The sequence below is a fragment of the Apium graveolens genome, chromosome 2, assembly GCF_009905375.1.
Source record: "Apium graveolens cultivar Ventura chromosome 2, ASM990537v1, whole genome shotgun sequence".
Classification (NCBI taxonomy): Eukaryota; Viridiplantae; Streptophyta; class Magnoliopsida; order Apiales; family Apiaceae; genus Apium; species Apium graveolens.
The window spans coordinates 1,426,786-1,443,440 of NC_133648.1; the positions used below are offsets into that span (position 1 = coordinate 1,426,786).

Here is a 16,655-nt window from a genome sequence, read left to right on the forward strand (position 1 = left end):
TGATAAATCTTGGTTGGCAAGAATGCAATATAAACAAAAGTCTTGGAAAACAACAAAGTTGTTAACATCAAATGACGGAGAGTTCAAGAACACTTGATAATAATTTAATCGCGAATAAAAGTTTTGGAGAACAACAAAGTTGTTAACATCAAAATGACGGAGAGTTCAAGAACTCTTCATAATTATTTAATCGCAAAATCAGGTCTAGGAACCTCATGAAACTTTTCATCTGCAAAATCAAATGAAACAATTATTGATCCGCGAACATTGTTGTACACACCTCTAGTCAGCCAATGTATCTTTCTTTTCTCTAAAATAATAGATTGGATGCATTTTAAAATGCTAATCGTAAAAACAAATGTGCAGAAGTAATTACAATCCATTTGTAAGATTTCTAGTTCTGCATATTGAGAAAGCAACAAAACATCAATGAGAAATATAGTTTACAGAACATAAGCTTAATGTTACAAAAAGTAAGTCTGCAGCAGAGGGCAATATCTTAGTTTTTAGCTGGGAGATCGATCTGATTCAGGCTTCCAAAATGCACGACGGTCTGAAAAATACTTGGCATCCCCTTAAAATTTAGGTCTTTATATCTTCCACTCGCCACATCATACAACGCCAACTTTCCAACCTTATACTCTATCAAGATCTCACCATTCCTTAAAATGCATAGAACTCGAACTAATACCCTATTATATGTGTTTCTCCAAATCCGTAATGGTTGTTGCAAGTGCAACTTGGTAGAGGGTGACTCAGGTATATTAGCTCCAATTTTGAAATCTCGGACCCAAGATTCTTTCACATTATATTCTTTCAGAACCCATATCTCCAACTCTTCATATCCAAATTTATAAACTACTGCAGAAAGACATCCTTTTAGATTAGCTAAATGATAGGTGCGGTCATCAGCAACACTACTAAAATCTGGTCCTTTTATCCTATAAAACTTCTCATCAGAAAGATCAAATGAAATTTTAATCAGGCCACGATCATTGTACATACATCGAGTCTGCCAGTGAAGCCTTCCGCGTGTAAACAGAGCTCCCTGTGACCTCCTCTCAATATAATAAGGTACTAGTCCAAGATTTCTCCATGTATTGCCTCCCAGACCGAGTACAGAAACTTCTGATTTTGAATTTTGTGGGCTCTTGAACCTACAAAAACTACTTTTGCCAAAATTTACTCTCCAGTAGTAGACAATTTAAACAACCTTGTACTGGTCAGTCTCTGAATGATATCCGAATCCACACACCACTTCGTTTTCATCATAGCTTTGTTTTTGGCAGCTCCTTGTACTCATTAGTGAAAGGATTGTAAATATAAACAGAACCCATATACAATGAATCACGTAAACATAATAATCCATTGCAAGAACCTACAACAATGAACTCTGGCATGGAAGCAGAAAAAGGAATATTAATCTTCTTCACAATTGCATTGACACCATCATCAGTATCTGAAAGTTCTGCAAAACAGAGCTGGTTTCGAATAGGAAAATCACTGTGAAATATGAGCAAAGGATCGCGTTCTGCAACACGAGAAAGATGCAAGCTAACAAGATTTCGGTCAAGTGACAAGTTTTGCCATGATCTGCATACAAACCTGGACTGCATCAAAGAAGTGATGGAAAGCCTTGAAAATATACCTAGTGCAATTTCGTGAGGCAAACTATCAAATCCCATATACTCGTTTTTTTTTTTGCAGTTTGCGATCTCTTTTCTTGCTTGGCTTCTCCATGTTAAAATCCATTAACCCGATGTAGAACTGCAAGGCAATATAAAACAGTGAGACTTGGTTTAAACTGATAAATTTAGGCTTACAAGATAGACAAAACAACAAAGTTGTTAACATCAAAATGACGGAGATTTCAAGAAGTCATGATAAATTGAATGTTGGCCTAATCTTATGTGTCAGTATACCTTCTTTCCGGTAATTTTTTTCATATATTTTGTCAAGTTACCAACAAGCAATTAGAATGTACAACGTTTATGTATCCAATATCTTTTAGAGTTTAAGTAAATAAATTCTTCGTTTTCACTAGTCACTGAAATGAACTCATATATTCTGCAGATCATGTAGAATTTGATATTGTAGCATATGCTTTTAGATCAAGTTATATAGATGACTTCCACACTAGTTTCCATCTGTAAGTGTAATAGTGATCATGTAGAACATACTTGTACTAACATTGGTGAATCTTCTAAAGGGAGCATATAACAAAATGTGCAGAAGTAATTACAATCCATTTAAAAGCATTCTAGTTCTACACATTGAGGAAGCAACAACAAAACATTACTGAAAAAACAAGTATCTTACGGAACATAAGCTTATTGTTACAAAACCTTAAACAAAACAGGAGTCTGCAGCAGAGGGCAATATCCTAATTCTTAGCTGGGAGATCGATCTCATTCAGGCTTCCAAAATGCACGATTGTCTGAAAAATACTTGGCATCCCCTTAAATTTTATGTCTTTATATCTTCCGCTTGCCACATCATACAAAGCCAAATTTCCAACCTTATACTCTATCAAGATCTCACCATTTTCTAATATGCATAGAACTCGAACAAATTCCCTATTATATGTGTTTCTCCAAATCCGTAATGGTGCCTGCAACCTGGTAGAGGGTGACTCTGGTACATTACCTCCAATTTTGAACTCCTTGACCCAAGACTCCTTCACATTATATTCTTTCATGATCCATATCTCCAAGTCTCTGCTTAATCCATATTTATAAACCACCGCACAAAGGCATCCTCTTAAACTAGCTAAGAAATACTTGCGACCATCAGCAGCACAACTAAACTCAGGTCTTGGAACCTCTTTAAACTTTTCATCTGCTAGATCAAATGAAATGATTATTAAACCACGAACACTGTTGCTCACTCCTCTAGTCAGCCAGTGAAGCCTTCCATTTGTAAAAAGAGCTACTTTTGACCTCCTTTCAATATAGTAAGATACTTGTCCTATATTTCTCCATTTGTTATCCTCTGATCCTAGTACAAAAACTTCTGATTTTGATGTACGTGGAGTCCTGATCCTACGAACACCACGATGATCAATATTTGTAATCCAGTAATAAACTATCTTAACAACCTTGTACTGCTTAGTCTCCGGATGATATCCAAATCCACACATCACAATTTCATCATCAAATTGCATGGTTTTTGGCAGCTCCTTGTAGTAATTAGTGAAAGGATTGTAAATATAAATAGTATCATTAAACAAGGAATCACATAAACATAGTAAGCCATTGCAAGATCCAACAACAGTAAATTCCGACATGGAAGCAGAAAAAGGAATACTAATCTTTTTAACAACTCCTTTAGTATCATTATCAGCACCACAAAATTCTGCAAAAGAGAGCTGGTTTCGAATAGGAAAATCACTGTGAAAGATGAGCAAAGGATCACGTTTCGCAACCTGAGAAAAATGCATGCTAACGAGATTTCGGTCTAGTGACAAGTTTTGCCATGATCTGCAGACAAACCTGGACTGAATTACAGATGTGATGGAAAGTCTTGAAAATATATCAAGTGCAATATCAGTAGGCAAACTGGCAAGCTCATTTGTTTGCTTATTTTCTTGTGATTTGCAATCTCTTTTCTTGCTTGGTTTCTCCATGATAAAATTCATAACTAAAATGTTGAATTATTAGGCTGTGTAGAACAAGAAGAGCTGGTAAAAACTGATAATATTAGTTGGTAGGATAAACATCAAAAGTCTTGTATAAGAACAAAGTTGTTAACATCATGTAGACGGAGAGTTCAAGAACTCCCGTCTTTTTATTATTTTTTAAAAGCTGTATATTAGATATGGATTATATTGGATTGTTTTGGATACACCGTGTATTTAATTTGGATATTTGTAATATCAAAAAGTCGTCGGTATATTTATTTTGGATTTTAAAAAATTACTAAAATTTGCATGTGTTCGATAAAAATTATAAAAAACGATGTCATTGAATTCCGGTATCAATTTAATATTCAAAATAATCTTTTAAAATTTAGAGATATACTATGGATTATAAACAATTTAATGAAATTCGGTGGTTCAGATCAGATTTTTAAGTTATCTTTTGAAATCTGAAAAAATTCATTATGGATTATAAAAAATATCAAATTTGGTGATATTAAAGAAGTTACAAGCAATGCTATCTAATCCGAAATTGATCCCAAATTTACTCACAAATCGCACGTGACATTTTTTTGTTCCACGATTGACGAATAATAAAATGACATTCGAAACCGTTTTGGGAACGATTTCGGAGACTTGGGCATTTCACTTTGAGGATCTTTTAAATTCATGAATTTTAAAATGTGCTCCAAAAATTTTGAAATTTCACCAAAATTCTGGAGATTCTGAAATCCGTTTAATATTTTTTCGGTTTTTTAAAATCTAATTGAATACAGTTTGATTGCATGTATATAAAAAGCTTATTTACTGTACTGTAATTTATTTTTTTTATCGTAGGTAACCCGCAGCCGCTAGCCTTCGGGTGCGCACTGGGTAAACCCTACAGGCTCTACGGGCTCACGCAATAGCCTAAACCCTACGGGCTCTACGGGCTCATGCAATAGCCTGCTAACACAATGAATTCCAAGAATGAAAGTGCACCTCAATTCCCATCAGCCTTAATAACTACTTGCAAGAGTGGAAGATAAATAATTTTCATTACATGCCTCAAATGTTATGGTACAAACCTTGTTTCACAAATTAACAAGCATATACACTTCAAACAAGCACCTCCTATTCTTAAACTTTTACAAATACTGTGATCAAGAAAGTACAGACTAACAGCAGACCAATATTACTACAAAACTCTTGCGAGAATAATGCTTAGTTCCACGGGCTGCTACGATATACATTTCCGTGGAGCTTCATATCTATACTAACTAAATCTCACCCTGTTTCAAGAATGTGATCAATCAACCTGGGGCAGCTAAAGTCCACAATGCAACTGTATAATATTGGCAAGGCTTCATGCTTTTCACACTGAAGATAGTCATTGGGTGTAATACTAAATAATATAGCTAGGTTTTTGTACAAGCAGGATTCTATGCTACTATTTGATTAATAAAGACAAAGATCAGTTAATGTTGAATGGTCTCTGCAGGCAAGTAACCTTGGTATCGAGCTCATTGTGACAACGAAATACTAACCATTCATAAATTGTACTCCCAACACACCTGAAAACTAAAATCAATTATAGGTCAAGATCAGATCACGTGGTTAGAATGTCACAAACATTTACAAGAGAAACTCCTGTAAATAACAGCAGTGCACAAATTGTTCAGTGGCTTTAATAAGAATTTTGATGTGCTACATGATGAAATTTTATAAAATATGTAAATAAATGATCTTAAAAAATACCTTGTCAGAAAGAAGAACGTGTTTGATGGGGTTATCAAGCAATCTGTAGCAGTGGCTGGCATCAGTCTCACTCATCAGAAAACCAGACTGCTTCAGGCTTGAATTTTAATAAAATGTCAAGTTAATTAGCAGGCTATATTTTTTAATACAGTCTTGCGGTTTCCAGGTCAGTGCTGGTTTCAAATCTATTAACCCGAATCAAAGAAGCGTGCTGCAGCTGAATATAGTTCTTCTTCCTCAAATGGTTTTGACACATAACCATCCATCCCGCATTTCGTGCACTCCTCGTTTGTTGCTTGAATTACATCAGCAGTCATTGCTAATATTGGTGTATGCCAGTGAGCCACATTACCAAACATCTCAATCGATGCTTCGCCCGAAGTAATTCTTTTATTTACCTCGCTCTCTAAACAGCGGATCTGCCGTGTAGCTTCAAACCTGTACAGTTGACAAATGTTAATATAGCTATGATGTCACAAACAAAATGTCAAAAAGTATCTTTAGAAGTACCAAGAGACAATCCAAAATGAGATCTCAAAAGCATCAAGACCGCCAATAATTAATCTTATTCTCGATCGTCCTCTAAACACTCAAGTGAATCTATGGTTATAAATAACACAGTTCTAGCATATCATTGTCACGGGTCGCTATTAAAGATCAGAGGCGTCACTGGGTAAACTAGATTAGAGAACTCAAAGACAACAAATGCTCGCTTTAATAGAATCGGAATTGGAACGAAAACTTTGAAGAAACATAAAGGTGAAAGAGTAACAAACAAGAATGCAATTTTTAAGATGAGGCTTGTGTAGAAATTGGGTAAAGTAAGAAAGCATTCATCTAAAAAAATTTAAAGAAAAAATGGATAGTACAAATTTCACGTTGGATTGTAGTTATACAAAAAGATTGAAAATAATTGAAACAATAAAGCTCTATAAGCATTTATAAGCTATGAAACTATGTTTATCTTATATGCTGTCCAAGCTTCTTGTACATTTAAATCTCAAAGGAAAAAAATATATTAATAGATAAATATGTTTAAAAGCTATCAAGACAAAAAGAAGGTAAATTACCCATCCATTTCTGGCATTTGGAGATCCATAAAGCAAGCATCAAAATTGTGGGGTGGGTTAAGCATCTGTAGAGAAGCTCTCCCACTATCTACACAGGTAACAACTGCTCCATACTTCTTCAAGGCACCTTCAGCAACTCGTCTGTTAACAGCGTTATCATCTACCACCAAGATACGCTTGTCTCTGAGCAGATTCCCGAGAGTTGATGGTTTACTTTTTGAAGGCAGCCTCTTCTTTCCAGTAGTAAGGGTTTCTTGGAATGAGAGAATTAATACACTTAGCCGAAGTGGCTTTGTTAGAACAGCATCCACTAACCCAGCCGACTTGAGCTCGTTGCACTTTTCGTAGGAACTGGAGTTTGCCAACAGAAGAATTTTTGGACCAAATTCTAGGATGCTTGAACTGCTAGTTGGTCTCAATTCTTTAAGAATATTGTTGTGGGAAATATCAGTCCTCTCATATAACTCATCCTGGTCAACAAGAATCATGGCCAACTGACCTGATATGCTGCAGAAATAAACCAATTTTCACAGTAATGATTAAGAGTACAATATATGAAACAGTCTAGTCATGCAAACTTTTATAATCTAATACGGGATTTTAATTATTGATATTAGCATTTTCACATTAGAGGAAAGCATATTTAGAAGATACATGAAATTTTAATGCGAACAAGCTCAGGTGGAAAAGATTGATCAGCTTCTAACATGTATTTGGAACAAGATGTGATTGTGTGTTAAGATTAACAAGATCTTTATATACAGTAAATCGTGGTATATGCTTTAGTTTCTTAATTAAAGAATATCTCTATGCAAGCAGGTTTCGAAATTTCTCAAAGGTTATCCTTTGTTCTTCAATCATGACCAACTTTTCGTATCTTTCTCTTCCTTTAATGCAGATAAGTTCAACCACCTAATAAGATTATAGAAAGGCCAATAAATATTGCCCCTTCAAGCCATTAAAAATATATCGGAAAATTCTGCCAAGTAAATGAAATATACCTTGTCTTGGAGTTACTAGAGAGATAAGAGTAAGCAGAATCCAGAGTCAAAGCTTTTTCTACTGAAATTCCCAATCTCCGAAGATGATACCTTGTGACTTCCGCTCGAATGATTTTCCCGTCAACTACCAATGCTCTCAATCCCGCAAATTCTGAAACAGTTGGATGGTACTGTGGAGACTTTAAATCAGGAGTTCTTTTTTCTCCTTTCTTAAAAGCTACACTGAATGAAAAGGTGCTGCCTGTTCCAGGCTCGCTGCCAAAGCCAATTTCTCCGCCCATTAGGTCCACCAGCCTCTTGCTGATGCTCAATCCTATCCCAGTTCCACCATATGTTCGTGATGTAGAACTGTCGGCCTGCATAAAGGGCATGAATATGCGATCTTGTGCCTCTTTTGGGATTCCAACCCCTGTATCTTCAACAGTAACCAATATTTTGACAATTTCCGTCTCCTTTGACGATTCACCAACACTCAAATTTTTAAAATCCGCCCAACTTTTCCATCTATTAACCACAGAGAACCCGCTCAGTGTGTTACAAGATTTGTTTAGACGATCTTGAACTAGAGTAAAATTTGGTTTCAGCACTTCATCCTGCTCCTCAAGTGGGTGCCCAACTTCATCTGCTAGATGCACCGAGACAAAAATGTGGCCTCTGTCTTGTGTAAACTGCATTTCAAACACATTAAATTCTAAAATGCTGCAAACAAAACAAATTCAAAAGAAAAACATTTATAAGATGTTGAGTAATTAATCATGGATCTTTTGTACACGTGAATCATATATTGATTCAACGACAAATCCTGAAAACGTTGAACTCCACACCCTAAACTCACAACATAAACCACTGGGAGAAATGACATAAAATCAAGTGACCGGTGAAATGATGAAAGAGAATGACAATTTACCAATTAAGAGGTTATTATATTTGAGTGATAGATTTACATTAGAATAAGAAACAAACTAAAAAAGGTGAACTTTGTCTAAAACATTAAGGTTCAACACTAAAAGAAATCCTAAGTTTTTACCAGCATTCACCCGCAAGCTCTGCAGCATTCAATTTGTTTTTAAAAATATCCAAAAACATGCATACTAATGAATCTCTAGCGCATGCATTTTCCAGAAGACTGAAACCCAATATCTAATAAGCTCAACAAACCTTAATTGAATTTCCAACAAGATTTGTGATTATTTGCCGCAACCGTCCAGGGTCTCCAATGACAACTTCAGGAACTTGATTAGAAACATAGACGGCCAACTTTTCCATAAAAAACAAAAGGTTGTAAGAATCGATATAACAAATGTATGGGTCCTAGTTACAGAAACTATTTGCTTGGATCATTTTACAGCAAACTGAATCTAAGCCGCTGATCAATTATTTAATCAACCTAGATTCATCTATGAGTTGAGCATGAGGCAACTTGTAGTTAAAGGTACTTATAATTATTATTTTACATATATTATACTTGGGTATATTATACTTGGGTATATTAAAATAATGTACCACCTTTATGTTTAAATTTGTTTTGATTTCATCTTGTCAATTTGGTTGAATTTATAACAAATACTGTACTTCAACACCTTAAAAAACAAAACTCTAAATTTTAATCACAATATCTGTTTTAATAATTCATATCATGAACAAGCACAACTAACATAACTACAACTATAAATAATACTATTTATATCAAAAATTGTATTCCAAAATATTTTTACTATTATTAAATTATGAGTGTAAAAAAATTGGTTCATCCTAAATTTCTAACAATTTGTCAGTTACCTAAAGATGGTTGGTATATTTGTTCCTTTGAAATTATTCAATAATCTTCAATATATTTTCTAATAAAATAACTTCACAAAAATAATAATAGTAAATTATAATAAAGGGCACTGTATTAGAAGTCATAACCCTGAGGCTTTGGTGATACATGTAAACTTTAACATGGAATTTTATTGTTTGAATAAACTGATCAGCAGCTAAAATTTAATCTGCTTTGGAAAGTTCCATTTCTGTCATGAAGTGAACTGGTAACACACTTCTTACCTCAATTCCTTTGTCATGAGATTTGCTGGAGAAAAGTGATAAAACATTATCAAGAACAGCCCGAAGATCAAAAGGAACAGCCTCCAGCTCAAGTCTGCCAGATTCAATTTTAGCCTGATCAAGAACCTCATTAATAAGTGATATTAGATCTCTACCACTAGCATGGGCAGTCTGTGCATAATCTAGTTGGTTTGCATCAAGATTTGTGTCCATGAGCATCTGAAGCATGCCTGAAGTCAATCAGAAAAACTAGTACATCAACTACCATTCCAAATTTCCTAATATAGATGATTCAGGTATGTTATGAATTTCATTCACCTAAAACACCATTCATTGGAGTCCTGATTTCATGCGACACTGTTGCCAAAAACTGCAATAGCCAACATTTTAGTTAGAGGATCTAGTGAAAATGCATTTAAATCCCAAAGAAGAAGGCACACTTAATAACTAGCGGGTCCCGTATAATCTATAATGACATAAAGGTTTTGCATATTGCCTTAAATACAGTGCTACAGATTAAATACTTTCGTAAACCAGCAATCGAGTATGAACGCACCTGAGATTTGGCTTTATCTGCAGCTTCAGCACGATGCATAAGTACCTTCATATTTTGATACCCTAGCTCAGCTTCAGCGATTCGAGTTATGGCTGCATGGAATATATGACCCAGAAGCAAAGTTATTACAAGAACACCAACAGATGCTGTTATTGCTGTCCAAGGTGGAGGGGCCCTCTGCTTAAACCTGAGAGAAAAACCGGAAAAAAAATTGTCTTTTACGAGTGAAAGACGAGCATTCTCCTATTGTGTATACTGATACGTGACTGCAGAAATATCTGACCTGCAATGCATTTCATGTCTCCTAGTTGGATCGCCGAAATCAAGTGTGCTTATGTGCAACAGTCCTGTGTCGGTGACATTGGTACCATACATATTTATTGGAGCCGCTTTATTTGTTGTATCATAAACATTCACGACAATGGTTTGTTTGCTAGCAAGTTGATGCAGAAGCTTCTCCACTAGTGAAGGGACGTCATAGGATGCACCTAGATACCTGTTACAAATGGAAATTCCAGTTTTAAAATTTAAAAATATCTACTTATATTTCATTTAGGTCCTGAATGAGTAAAACCACCAAAAAACTTATGAAAGGCAATGATATAAACCTACCCAACAGCAGCATTAATAAATTGCTCAGCAGTAGCATCAGGAGGAAGATGAGTGTTGTAGACGGCAAAAGTAAGTACCACACCCAGGTGATTGGATTTCAATAATTTAAAGGGAGAAGTCAGGACACCCTTTCCTGATGCCCTTGCTCGCAATATGTTCTCCCGATCTTCCTGTATATCAATGAAAAAAGAATTTGTTACAAACATAAATAGAACTGCACAAGTTTTTTTTTATAGTTTTAAATTACAATGTCACCTCTCTTTTTTGGTTTACTTTATCTACATGGGTACTTGTATCGCTTTTCTCAGATTAGAATCTTCAAGTTCTTGAGTACCTTCTTATCAATGAAAAAATATGTTTTCTTATGATGGCTATTTATTTATGGAACGCACAGGGAACACATGGTTTAGCACTACCATCATTAATTTATTTTCTATATGTATTTTTTTTTTACCGAACTGGGTCAATGACCATCAGTCTATTATACTTAATTCCGAGCACGATTCTTCTAGTAGTTCGTATGATTTTTATTTCTTGCAAACATCCTGCTATACAAACTGTATACCATTGCAGAAAATTTCCTATATACAAACTGTTAGTGACAAGAATAAATAACTATTATCACCACTTGGTAATGTGCTGAGCAGAAGTTTAACCCCCCCCCTCCACCCACACACACAATCCCTTCTTTCTTTGTATCCGCCACTGTGCCTACAGCTGGACATACTAAGGCGAGGTTATTCTCTAACAACTCTAATGTCAAAATCATATACAGAAACGTAGAACATAAGATTAGATCATCATCTGGAGCATTACATGTTAGAATTTGTTTAATGTGGAAAAATAAGACATGTATAGCATACCTTTCCAGACATCATGTCTATAGAAACAATATGTGAGACTGTTTCTTGAGAAAATACGACTGGTGCATATTCATCTTGAACTGGTGCAGGATCCAAATTCTCCGGTATACAGTCTTGGACTAATGTTTGGTCCTCGGTTTCCATTTTTTTAATCTTCCATCCATGTTGCTTCTCAAATTGCTCTCTCTGAGAGTGTGGAACTCTCAAAGCATAAGCAACCCCACTAGTAAGAGGCCTTTCAAAAGCAGTTCTCTCAGTATATTCTCCAAATGTTTTCTGGAGATTAAAGAAATAATTGTCAAGTTTAAACATAATCGATGAAAATGTACAGTTCATCAGATTTATTGTATTAATGATGTCTATGATTTAAGTCACTGTATAATAGTAAGAGCATTACCTGGTCAATGGCAGAAGGCTGTTTTCCATGGTGAAACGTGGAGATAAGAATAGCTAACGCATGAACATGGTTCATGCTCACATTGAATTGATCCTGTAGCATACGTGCTCTTTCGTCACACATATTTGCCAGCGTTTCTTTTCTTCTGAAAACAATATCTTCATTCAGGTGCCAGAATAACCAAATAGACCCTGTTACCCCTGCAAAGACAAAAGCCCACAGGAGCTTCATCCTCCACTTCCCAGCACTTCTGGAAGAAATTTGGGATTGTTGTTGTTGCTTTTGCTGGACCTTTTGGAGATGCACTGGATGTTGCTGAGGGGGAATCACCTCCTGACTCCTCCAAAATTTAAAATTAAAGCCAGATATCTGACAGCAGACTGCTAATCCAACAAGAGCACACAAGAGTAAATTTGCTGAACAAAAAGAAAAACTCTTGCAATCCTCTGTTGCTGAATTCTCCGGTTCCCTTATTTGCATATACTGATCAAAGTCAAAACAATGACATGAGTAAATATAATATACTAGCTCTACCACCAAAGCATAGATTGGAAAATTAAATCTGAATTGACATAAGAAAACCATAGTCAGGTCCCAGCCCTGTGCATAAATCCTAGTATATAAAATATAAAAAAATCAGCTCCAATCCAGGCATGTAGTAACTAAACTAAAGACAGAGATTCACAATTGCCCGTTTAAACTTTATTTGGTCCCCGTCAGTTCAGCCAGAACTGACTAACCAAAGAGGGAACCAGAAAATGATCTAGATATGCACATTTTCCTCTGGACCTGCTGCATTGCTGAACTGCTCACCTAATAACCTATAGCGATAAGGTCGAAAATCTTCTCAGTCGGTTAAGAGTAAAATGTAAATAAAAGTGATCCATGGGGAATTCGGATTCTATAAGAAATAATACTGAGGTATATAATAATTTCGAATGCAATCTTTAGATTTTAAGAAAAGGCCAATTAATTTTCAAATCTATGGACTACTCATCCAAAGTCAGAAGTCTGGATTACAAGCATTTAACTCACAACCCTCAAAATCTCTATATTTTTAGTGCTGAAAGGAACAGGAGGAAGCAAAAAGAGGACAGCTTTTTCTTTGCCAACAATAGAAGACGTCCTAAAAAATGATTTGACAATGTTGACAAGGACTTTTACTATGGTCATGCACCTGGTAGTTCTTGAAGTTCATAAACATGAAACTGTTAATTTTACTGGCCATCTACATTAATGTAACACGACAACTTACACAAATACATGACAAAAGAAAGAGCAATAGTTGTTTTTGATGTCCATACCTCTTCATTACTCTGAAACTTTGACTTGATAGATGAAAATGTGGAATGTAAAACCTCTGACACCGACTTGCCCTCCTTCAATAATGAGTAGGTGTTCTCAGCTGGGACAGGGCATTGCTCTTGCAACCCTACATTTGTTACTTCCCCCTCTTGTTGTTTCTCAAATCTTTGGTGATCTAAAGTTGGCATAACAAATTCACAGTTGATGCCACTACTACGATGGTAACTTTCATGTTTTGACTGTTTGGTGCATTTCAAGCATGCCATCTGCAATACAATAGTTAACAAGTAAGGAACAAAATCCCTATGTGCAAGTAATGTAAACTACGACTACAATTATAAAAGGCAGCTATAATTTTTTTTAACGTGTGACTCTCAATCACTAAAGAAATTAAATTTAAGAGACGAATGAAAACTCCTCGCGGACAACATAAATGCTTTAGTCACAAAAAATTAGGAATTGTATTTGAACTTGGATAAGTAAATCATCGAAAATGTGCTTCGTAATCCAACAAATGTTCAGAAGATAATTTTTTTCCTCAACATCCTGAGTATTAGAAAACTAAACTTGAAGAAACAAATTGAAACAATACCTGATCCAATTCATAGAAAGAAGAGGTCAACACTTCAAATTCTTCTTTGCTAACATTAAAATGTTCATGCAAGACACCAGATTTCCTATCACAATAATCTGTAGTCTCCATCTTCATCTGAAATCTCCCATCATTCGGGCAGAACAAGAACCAAACTACCCCAACTAGAACAACAAGAAACACAGAGGAAAGCAGTGCCTTCCATACATAGCCATAACTAAACCTATGTTGAGGTTCATTTGCCTTTTTAAGCTTAAAATTAGCAGGTAACTTGCTATTCGAACCAACAACCTTACAATTCAAAGACATTTTCAACAAAATCCACTTACATATCTTCAAAAAGATCCTGGAAAGCTTAAGAGGAACTCCAAACAATTCAAGAGAACTCATCAAAATCAAACCTTTCGAAACATCCTCTACTCATTCAACCCAAAAAGTGACTTAACAACAAGACTAGCTCCAACAAAACCTCCAAGAACTCAAAAAGATGGATCTTTTAGATAAGATACAAGGATAAAATGACCAAGAAAGCCCAATTACAAAAAACCCAGAAAAGAATCTTGGGTACAATTACACTTCTCAGCATCTACATACATATACACAAATCTCTTTCCTATTTCATCTATTATCCTCCTCTTTACTTTTCCAATCAGTAAAGACTTAAAAAACTTGTCTAAAAATAAGCACACATAATACAACAAGAAGCAATCATGCTAAAGCAAATAAGCTGGTTAAAACCAGGTACTATTTTAGCAAGCTGTAAAAGAATCATTTATGACAACACAAGTGAAAAAAAGATAGAAATAAAAACATGGACTTATCTATTACAGCTCAATATGGACCAAAGAAGTATCAAGATCAAAACTTTATTTCCTAGAAAATGATGATTAATAAAAATTGAATGATACCTTGTTGGTTTCACTATAAAACCCAACTGGAAACAATGATGGGTTCAAAAGATAGTACTTTTATTTTCCTCTTTATCTCTCTTTCTCACTCTCTCTCTCCAACTCTCTCTATCTCTCTCTCATATTCTTGGTTTTGAGCTTATGTTGTTAAGGCCTTGAGTACAAGTATATCATTATCTCATCATCTAGTGGGGAAGATTTTATTTTTGATTTAAAAAAATGTAACAAGAAACAAAATGACACACTTGGATAATAATGCAAGATTTTAGATGTAAGTATGTTTGTATGTATATGAAAATGTGTGTCTGTAGAAAAAGATAAGAACTGTTATTTTCTCTACACTAGCTATCTTTTGCTTTTGGGAGAGAGAGAGGGGTTGGGTTGAAAAAGACAGAAGCATCCAGCGTGTAAAAGATTTGGGGTATTTGGTTTTCTGCCTCTTGGCAGATATAGAGATATATAGACATGCAGTGCTATACATAAAGTAGGTACAGAGAGAGATAGAGATTTTTTTATTAGAGAATGACAGAGAGAGAGAGAGATTTAAGAGAGAATGAGAGAGAGAGCGGGGGGAGGGATAGAGATTTTTATGAGAGAATGTGAGAGAGATTAGAGAGAGAGAGAGGCATGGTAGTAAAAAGTAGTACTAGTACCTAAGTTGTAAGAAAGCAGAGTGTTGAGTTCAGAGGAATCAGTAAAAAATTAAAAATGTGAAAGAGGGGCATCTATGCAATGCTTTTAAGAATACTCAAGAAAAAGGATTGTATCATTTGGAAAATTGGGTTTCTTGCTAACATGCACCTAGGATTGTGGCCGACGCTACACAATAGTCACTAACTCTCATATAAATGGGCTCTTCTTATTGGTGGTTGAATAATAAATGTTAATGGCCCCTGCATTCACATCAATTCCATCAATAAAAAGAACTTATTTTTATTAGAGTTAGTGACTAATGTGTGCCCAATGGCTCACATTAGAAAGACCGAAAAAAAAATTGATATTTCTAATTCTCTCAAATTCATACAAAAAGTATTGGGAATTTTAATACTACTCCCTCCGTCCCTTAAATGTTTCCTATTTGTGTTGGACACGTTTACCAATACACACTTTTAATTATTAATATATTTAATTTCTTATTAGTATTAAATATAAAAATTTCATTATATTAAATTACTCATAAATACGAATCCAACAAAATCACATAGACTACATTTCCTCTTATAGATTAGACGTAAATTAGTAGTCAATCGCTTATCATGAACAGTATACGAAGTCAAAATAGGAAATGTTATACGGGATGGAGGGAGTACTCTGTTAGTGGAAATTAACCGAAGATAAAAATGGTGAACAAAATTAGTACTCGTATATGTTTACTTGTACTGCTTTATGATGTGGATTGTGGGCCCCAATGACGAACTAATGTGTGTCGGCTAACTCTTCCCATTACTACCATTTAATTTAAATTTTGTAAAACCCAAGTATGTTTATGGAACTTGAGATGAAGAAAGTTTAACTAATCACTTAAATTGGTGTGATGATTACATTGATGTTTAACCATTTATCTTTCCCTAATTCACTTTTAATGGTTGGTTAGCACTTAACACCAAGTTAAAATATATATATATATATATATATATATATATGTTAAAGCATTTCCAATGGAAATGAGTTCTTAACTAAAATGTGTCAAATATATCATAAATATATTCTGTAAAAAATTATCCACGCCAATGATACCGTCCCTTTAGTTAAAAATTTAGTTCATCTTTCTGCGTTGGTTATATTTATCGAATGTCTAACAACTTGTACTTAAATCACACATAATATGTTATCATATTCAAATAATACATTCTATTTATAATAATCTGAAATAATAACAACATACTACTTTTTAAAAATAGTAAATAATCTTATAGTTCCGGTAAATTTTTAAA

The 16,655-nt window shown here is 34.7% G+C and overlaps 3 protein-coding genes across 4 annotated transcripts; all 3 read right to left on the reverse strand.

Moving 5' to 3' along the window:
• Positions 1-264: 264 nt before the first annotated feature.
• Positions 265-3,755, reverse strand: LOC141706626 (F-box protein At3g07870-like). The gene is made up of 2 exons (XM_074509405.1): positions 2,346-3,755; positions 265-1,767 (listed from the first exon to the last, which is right to left on the reverse strand). Exon 1 carries the CDS (start codon positions 3,635-3,637, stop codon positions 2,384-2,386), a length of 1,254 nt encoding a protein of 417 aa, XP_074365506.1. The 5' UTR covers positions 3,638-3,755; the 3' UTR covers positions 265-1,767; positions 2,346-2,383.
• LOC141706522 (F-box protein At3g07870-like) lies at positions 500-1,685 on the reverse strand. The gene is made up of 2 exons (XM_074509252.1): positions 1,342-1,685; positions 500-1,157 (listed from the first exon to the last, which is right to left on the reverse strand). Exons 1-2 carry the CDS (start codon positions 1,683-1,685, stop codon positions 500-502), a joined length of 1,002 nt encoding a protein of 333 aa, XP_074365353.1.
• A 900-nt stretch (positions 3,756-4,655) lies between the features above and the next one.
• Positions 4,656-15,132, reverse strand: LOC141706628 (histidine kinase 2). Of its 2 annotated transcripts, none has more exons than XM_074509407.1 (14): positions 13,814-15,132; positions 13,221-13,487; positions 11,917-12,399; positions 11,520-11,795; positions 10,657-10,826; positions 10,328-10,540; positions 10,045-10,231; positions 9,807-9,858; positions 9,489-9,718; positions 8,604-8,702; positions 7,446-8,113; positions 6,445-6,951; positions 5,375-5,812; positions 4,656-5,190 (listed from the first exon to the last, which is right to left on the reverse strand). In XM_074509407.1, the coding sequence occupies exons 1-13, from the start codon at positions 14,201-14,203 to the stop codon at positions 5,563-5,565; spliced, it is 3,792 nt and encodes a 1,263-aa protein (XP_074365508.1). In that variant the 5' UTR covers positions 14,204-15,132; the 3' UTR covers positions 4,656-5,190; positions 5,375-5,562. The 2 variants fall into 2 exon arrangements, with proteins under 2 accessions (XP_074365508.1, XP_074365507.1); XM_074509406.1 differs by having other exon boundaries at positions 4,656-5,197.
• Between the last annotated feature and the right edge of the window lie 1,523 nt (positions 15,133-16,655).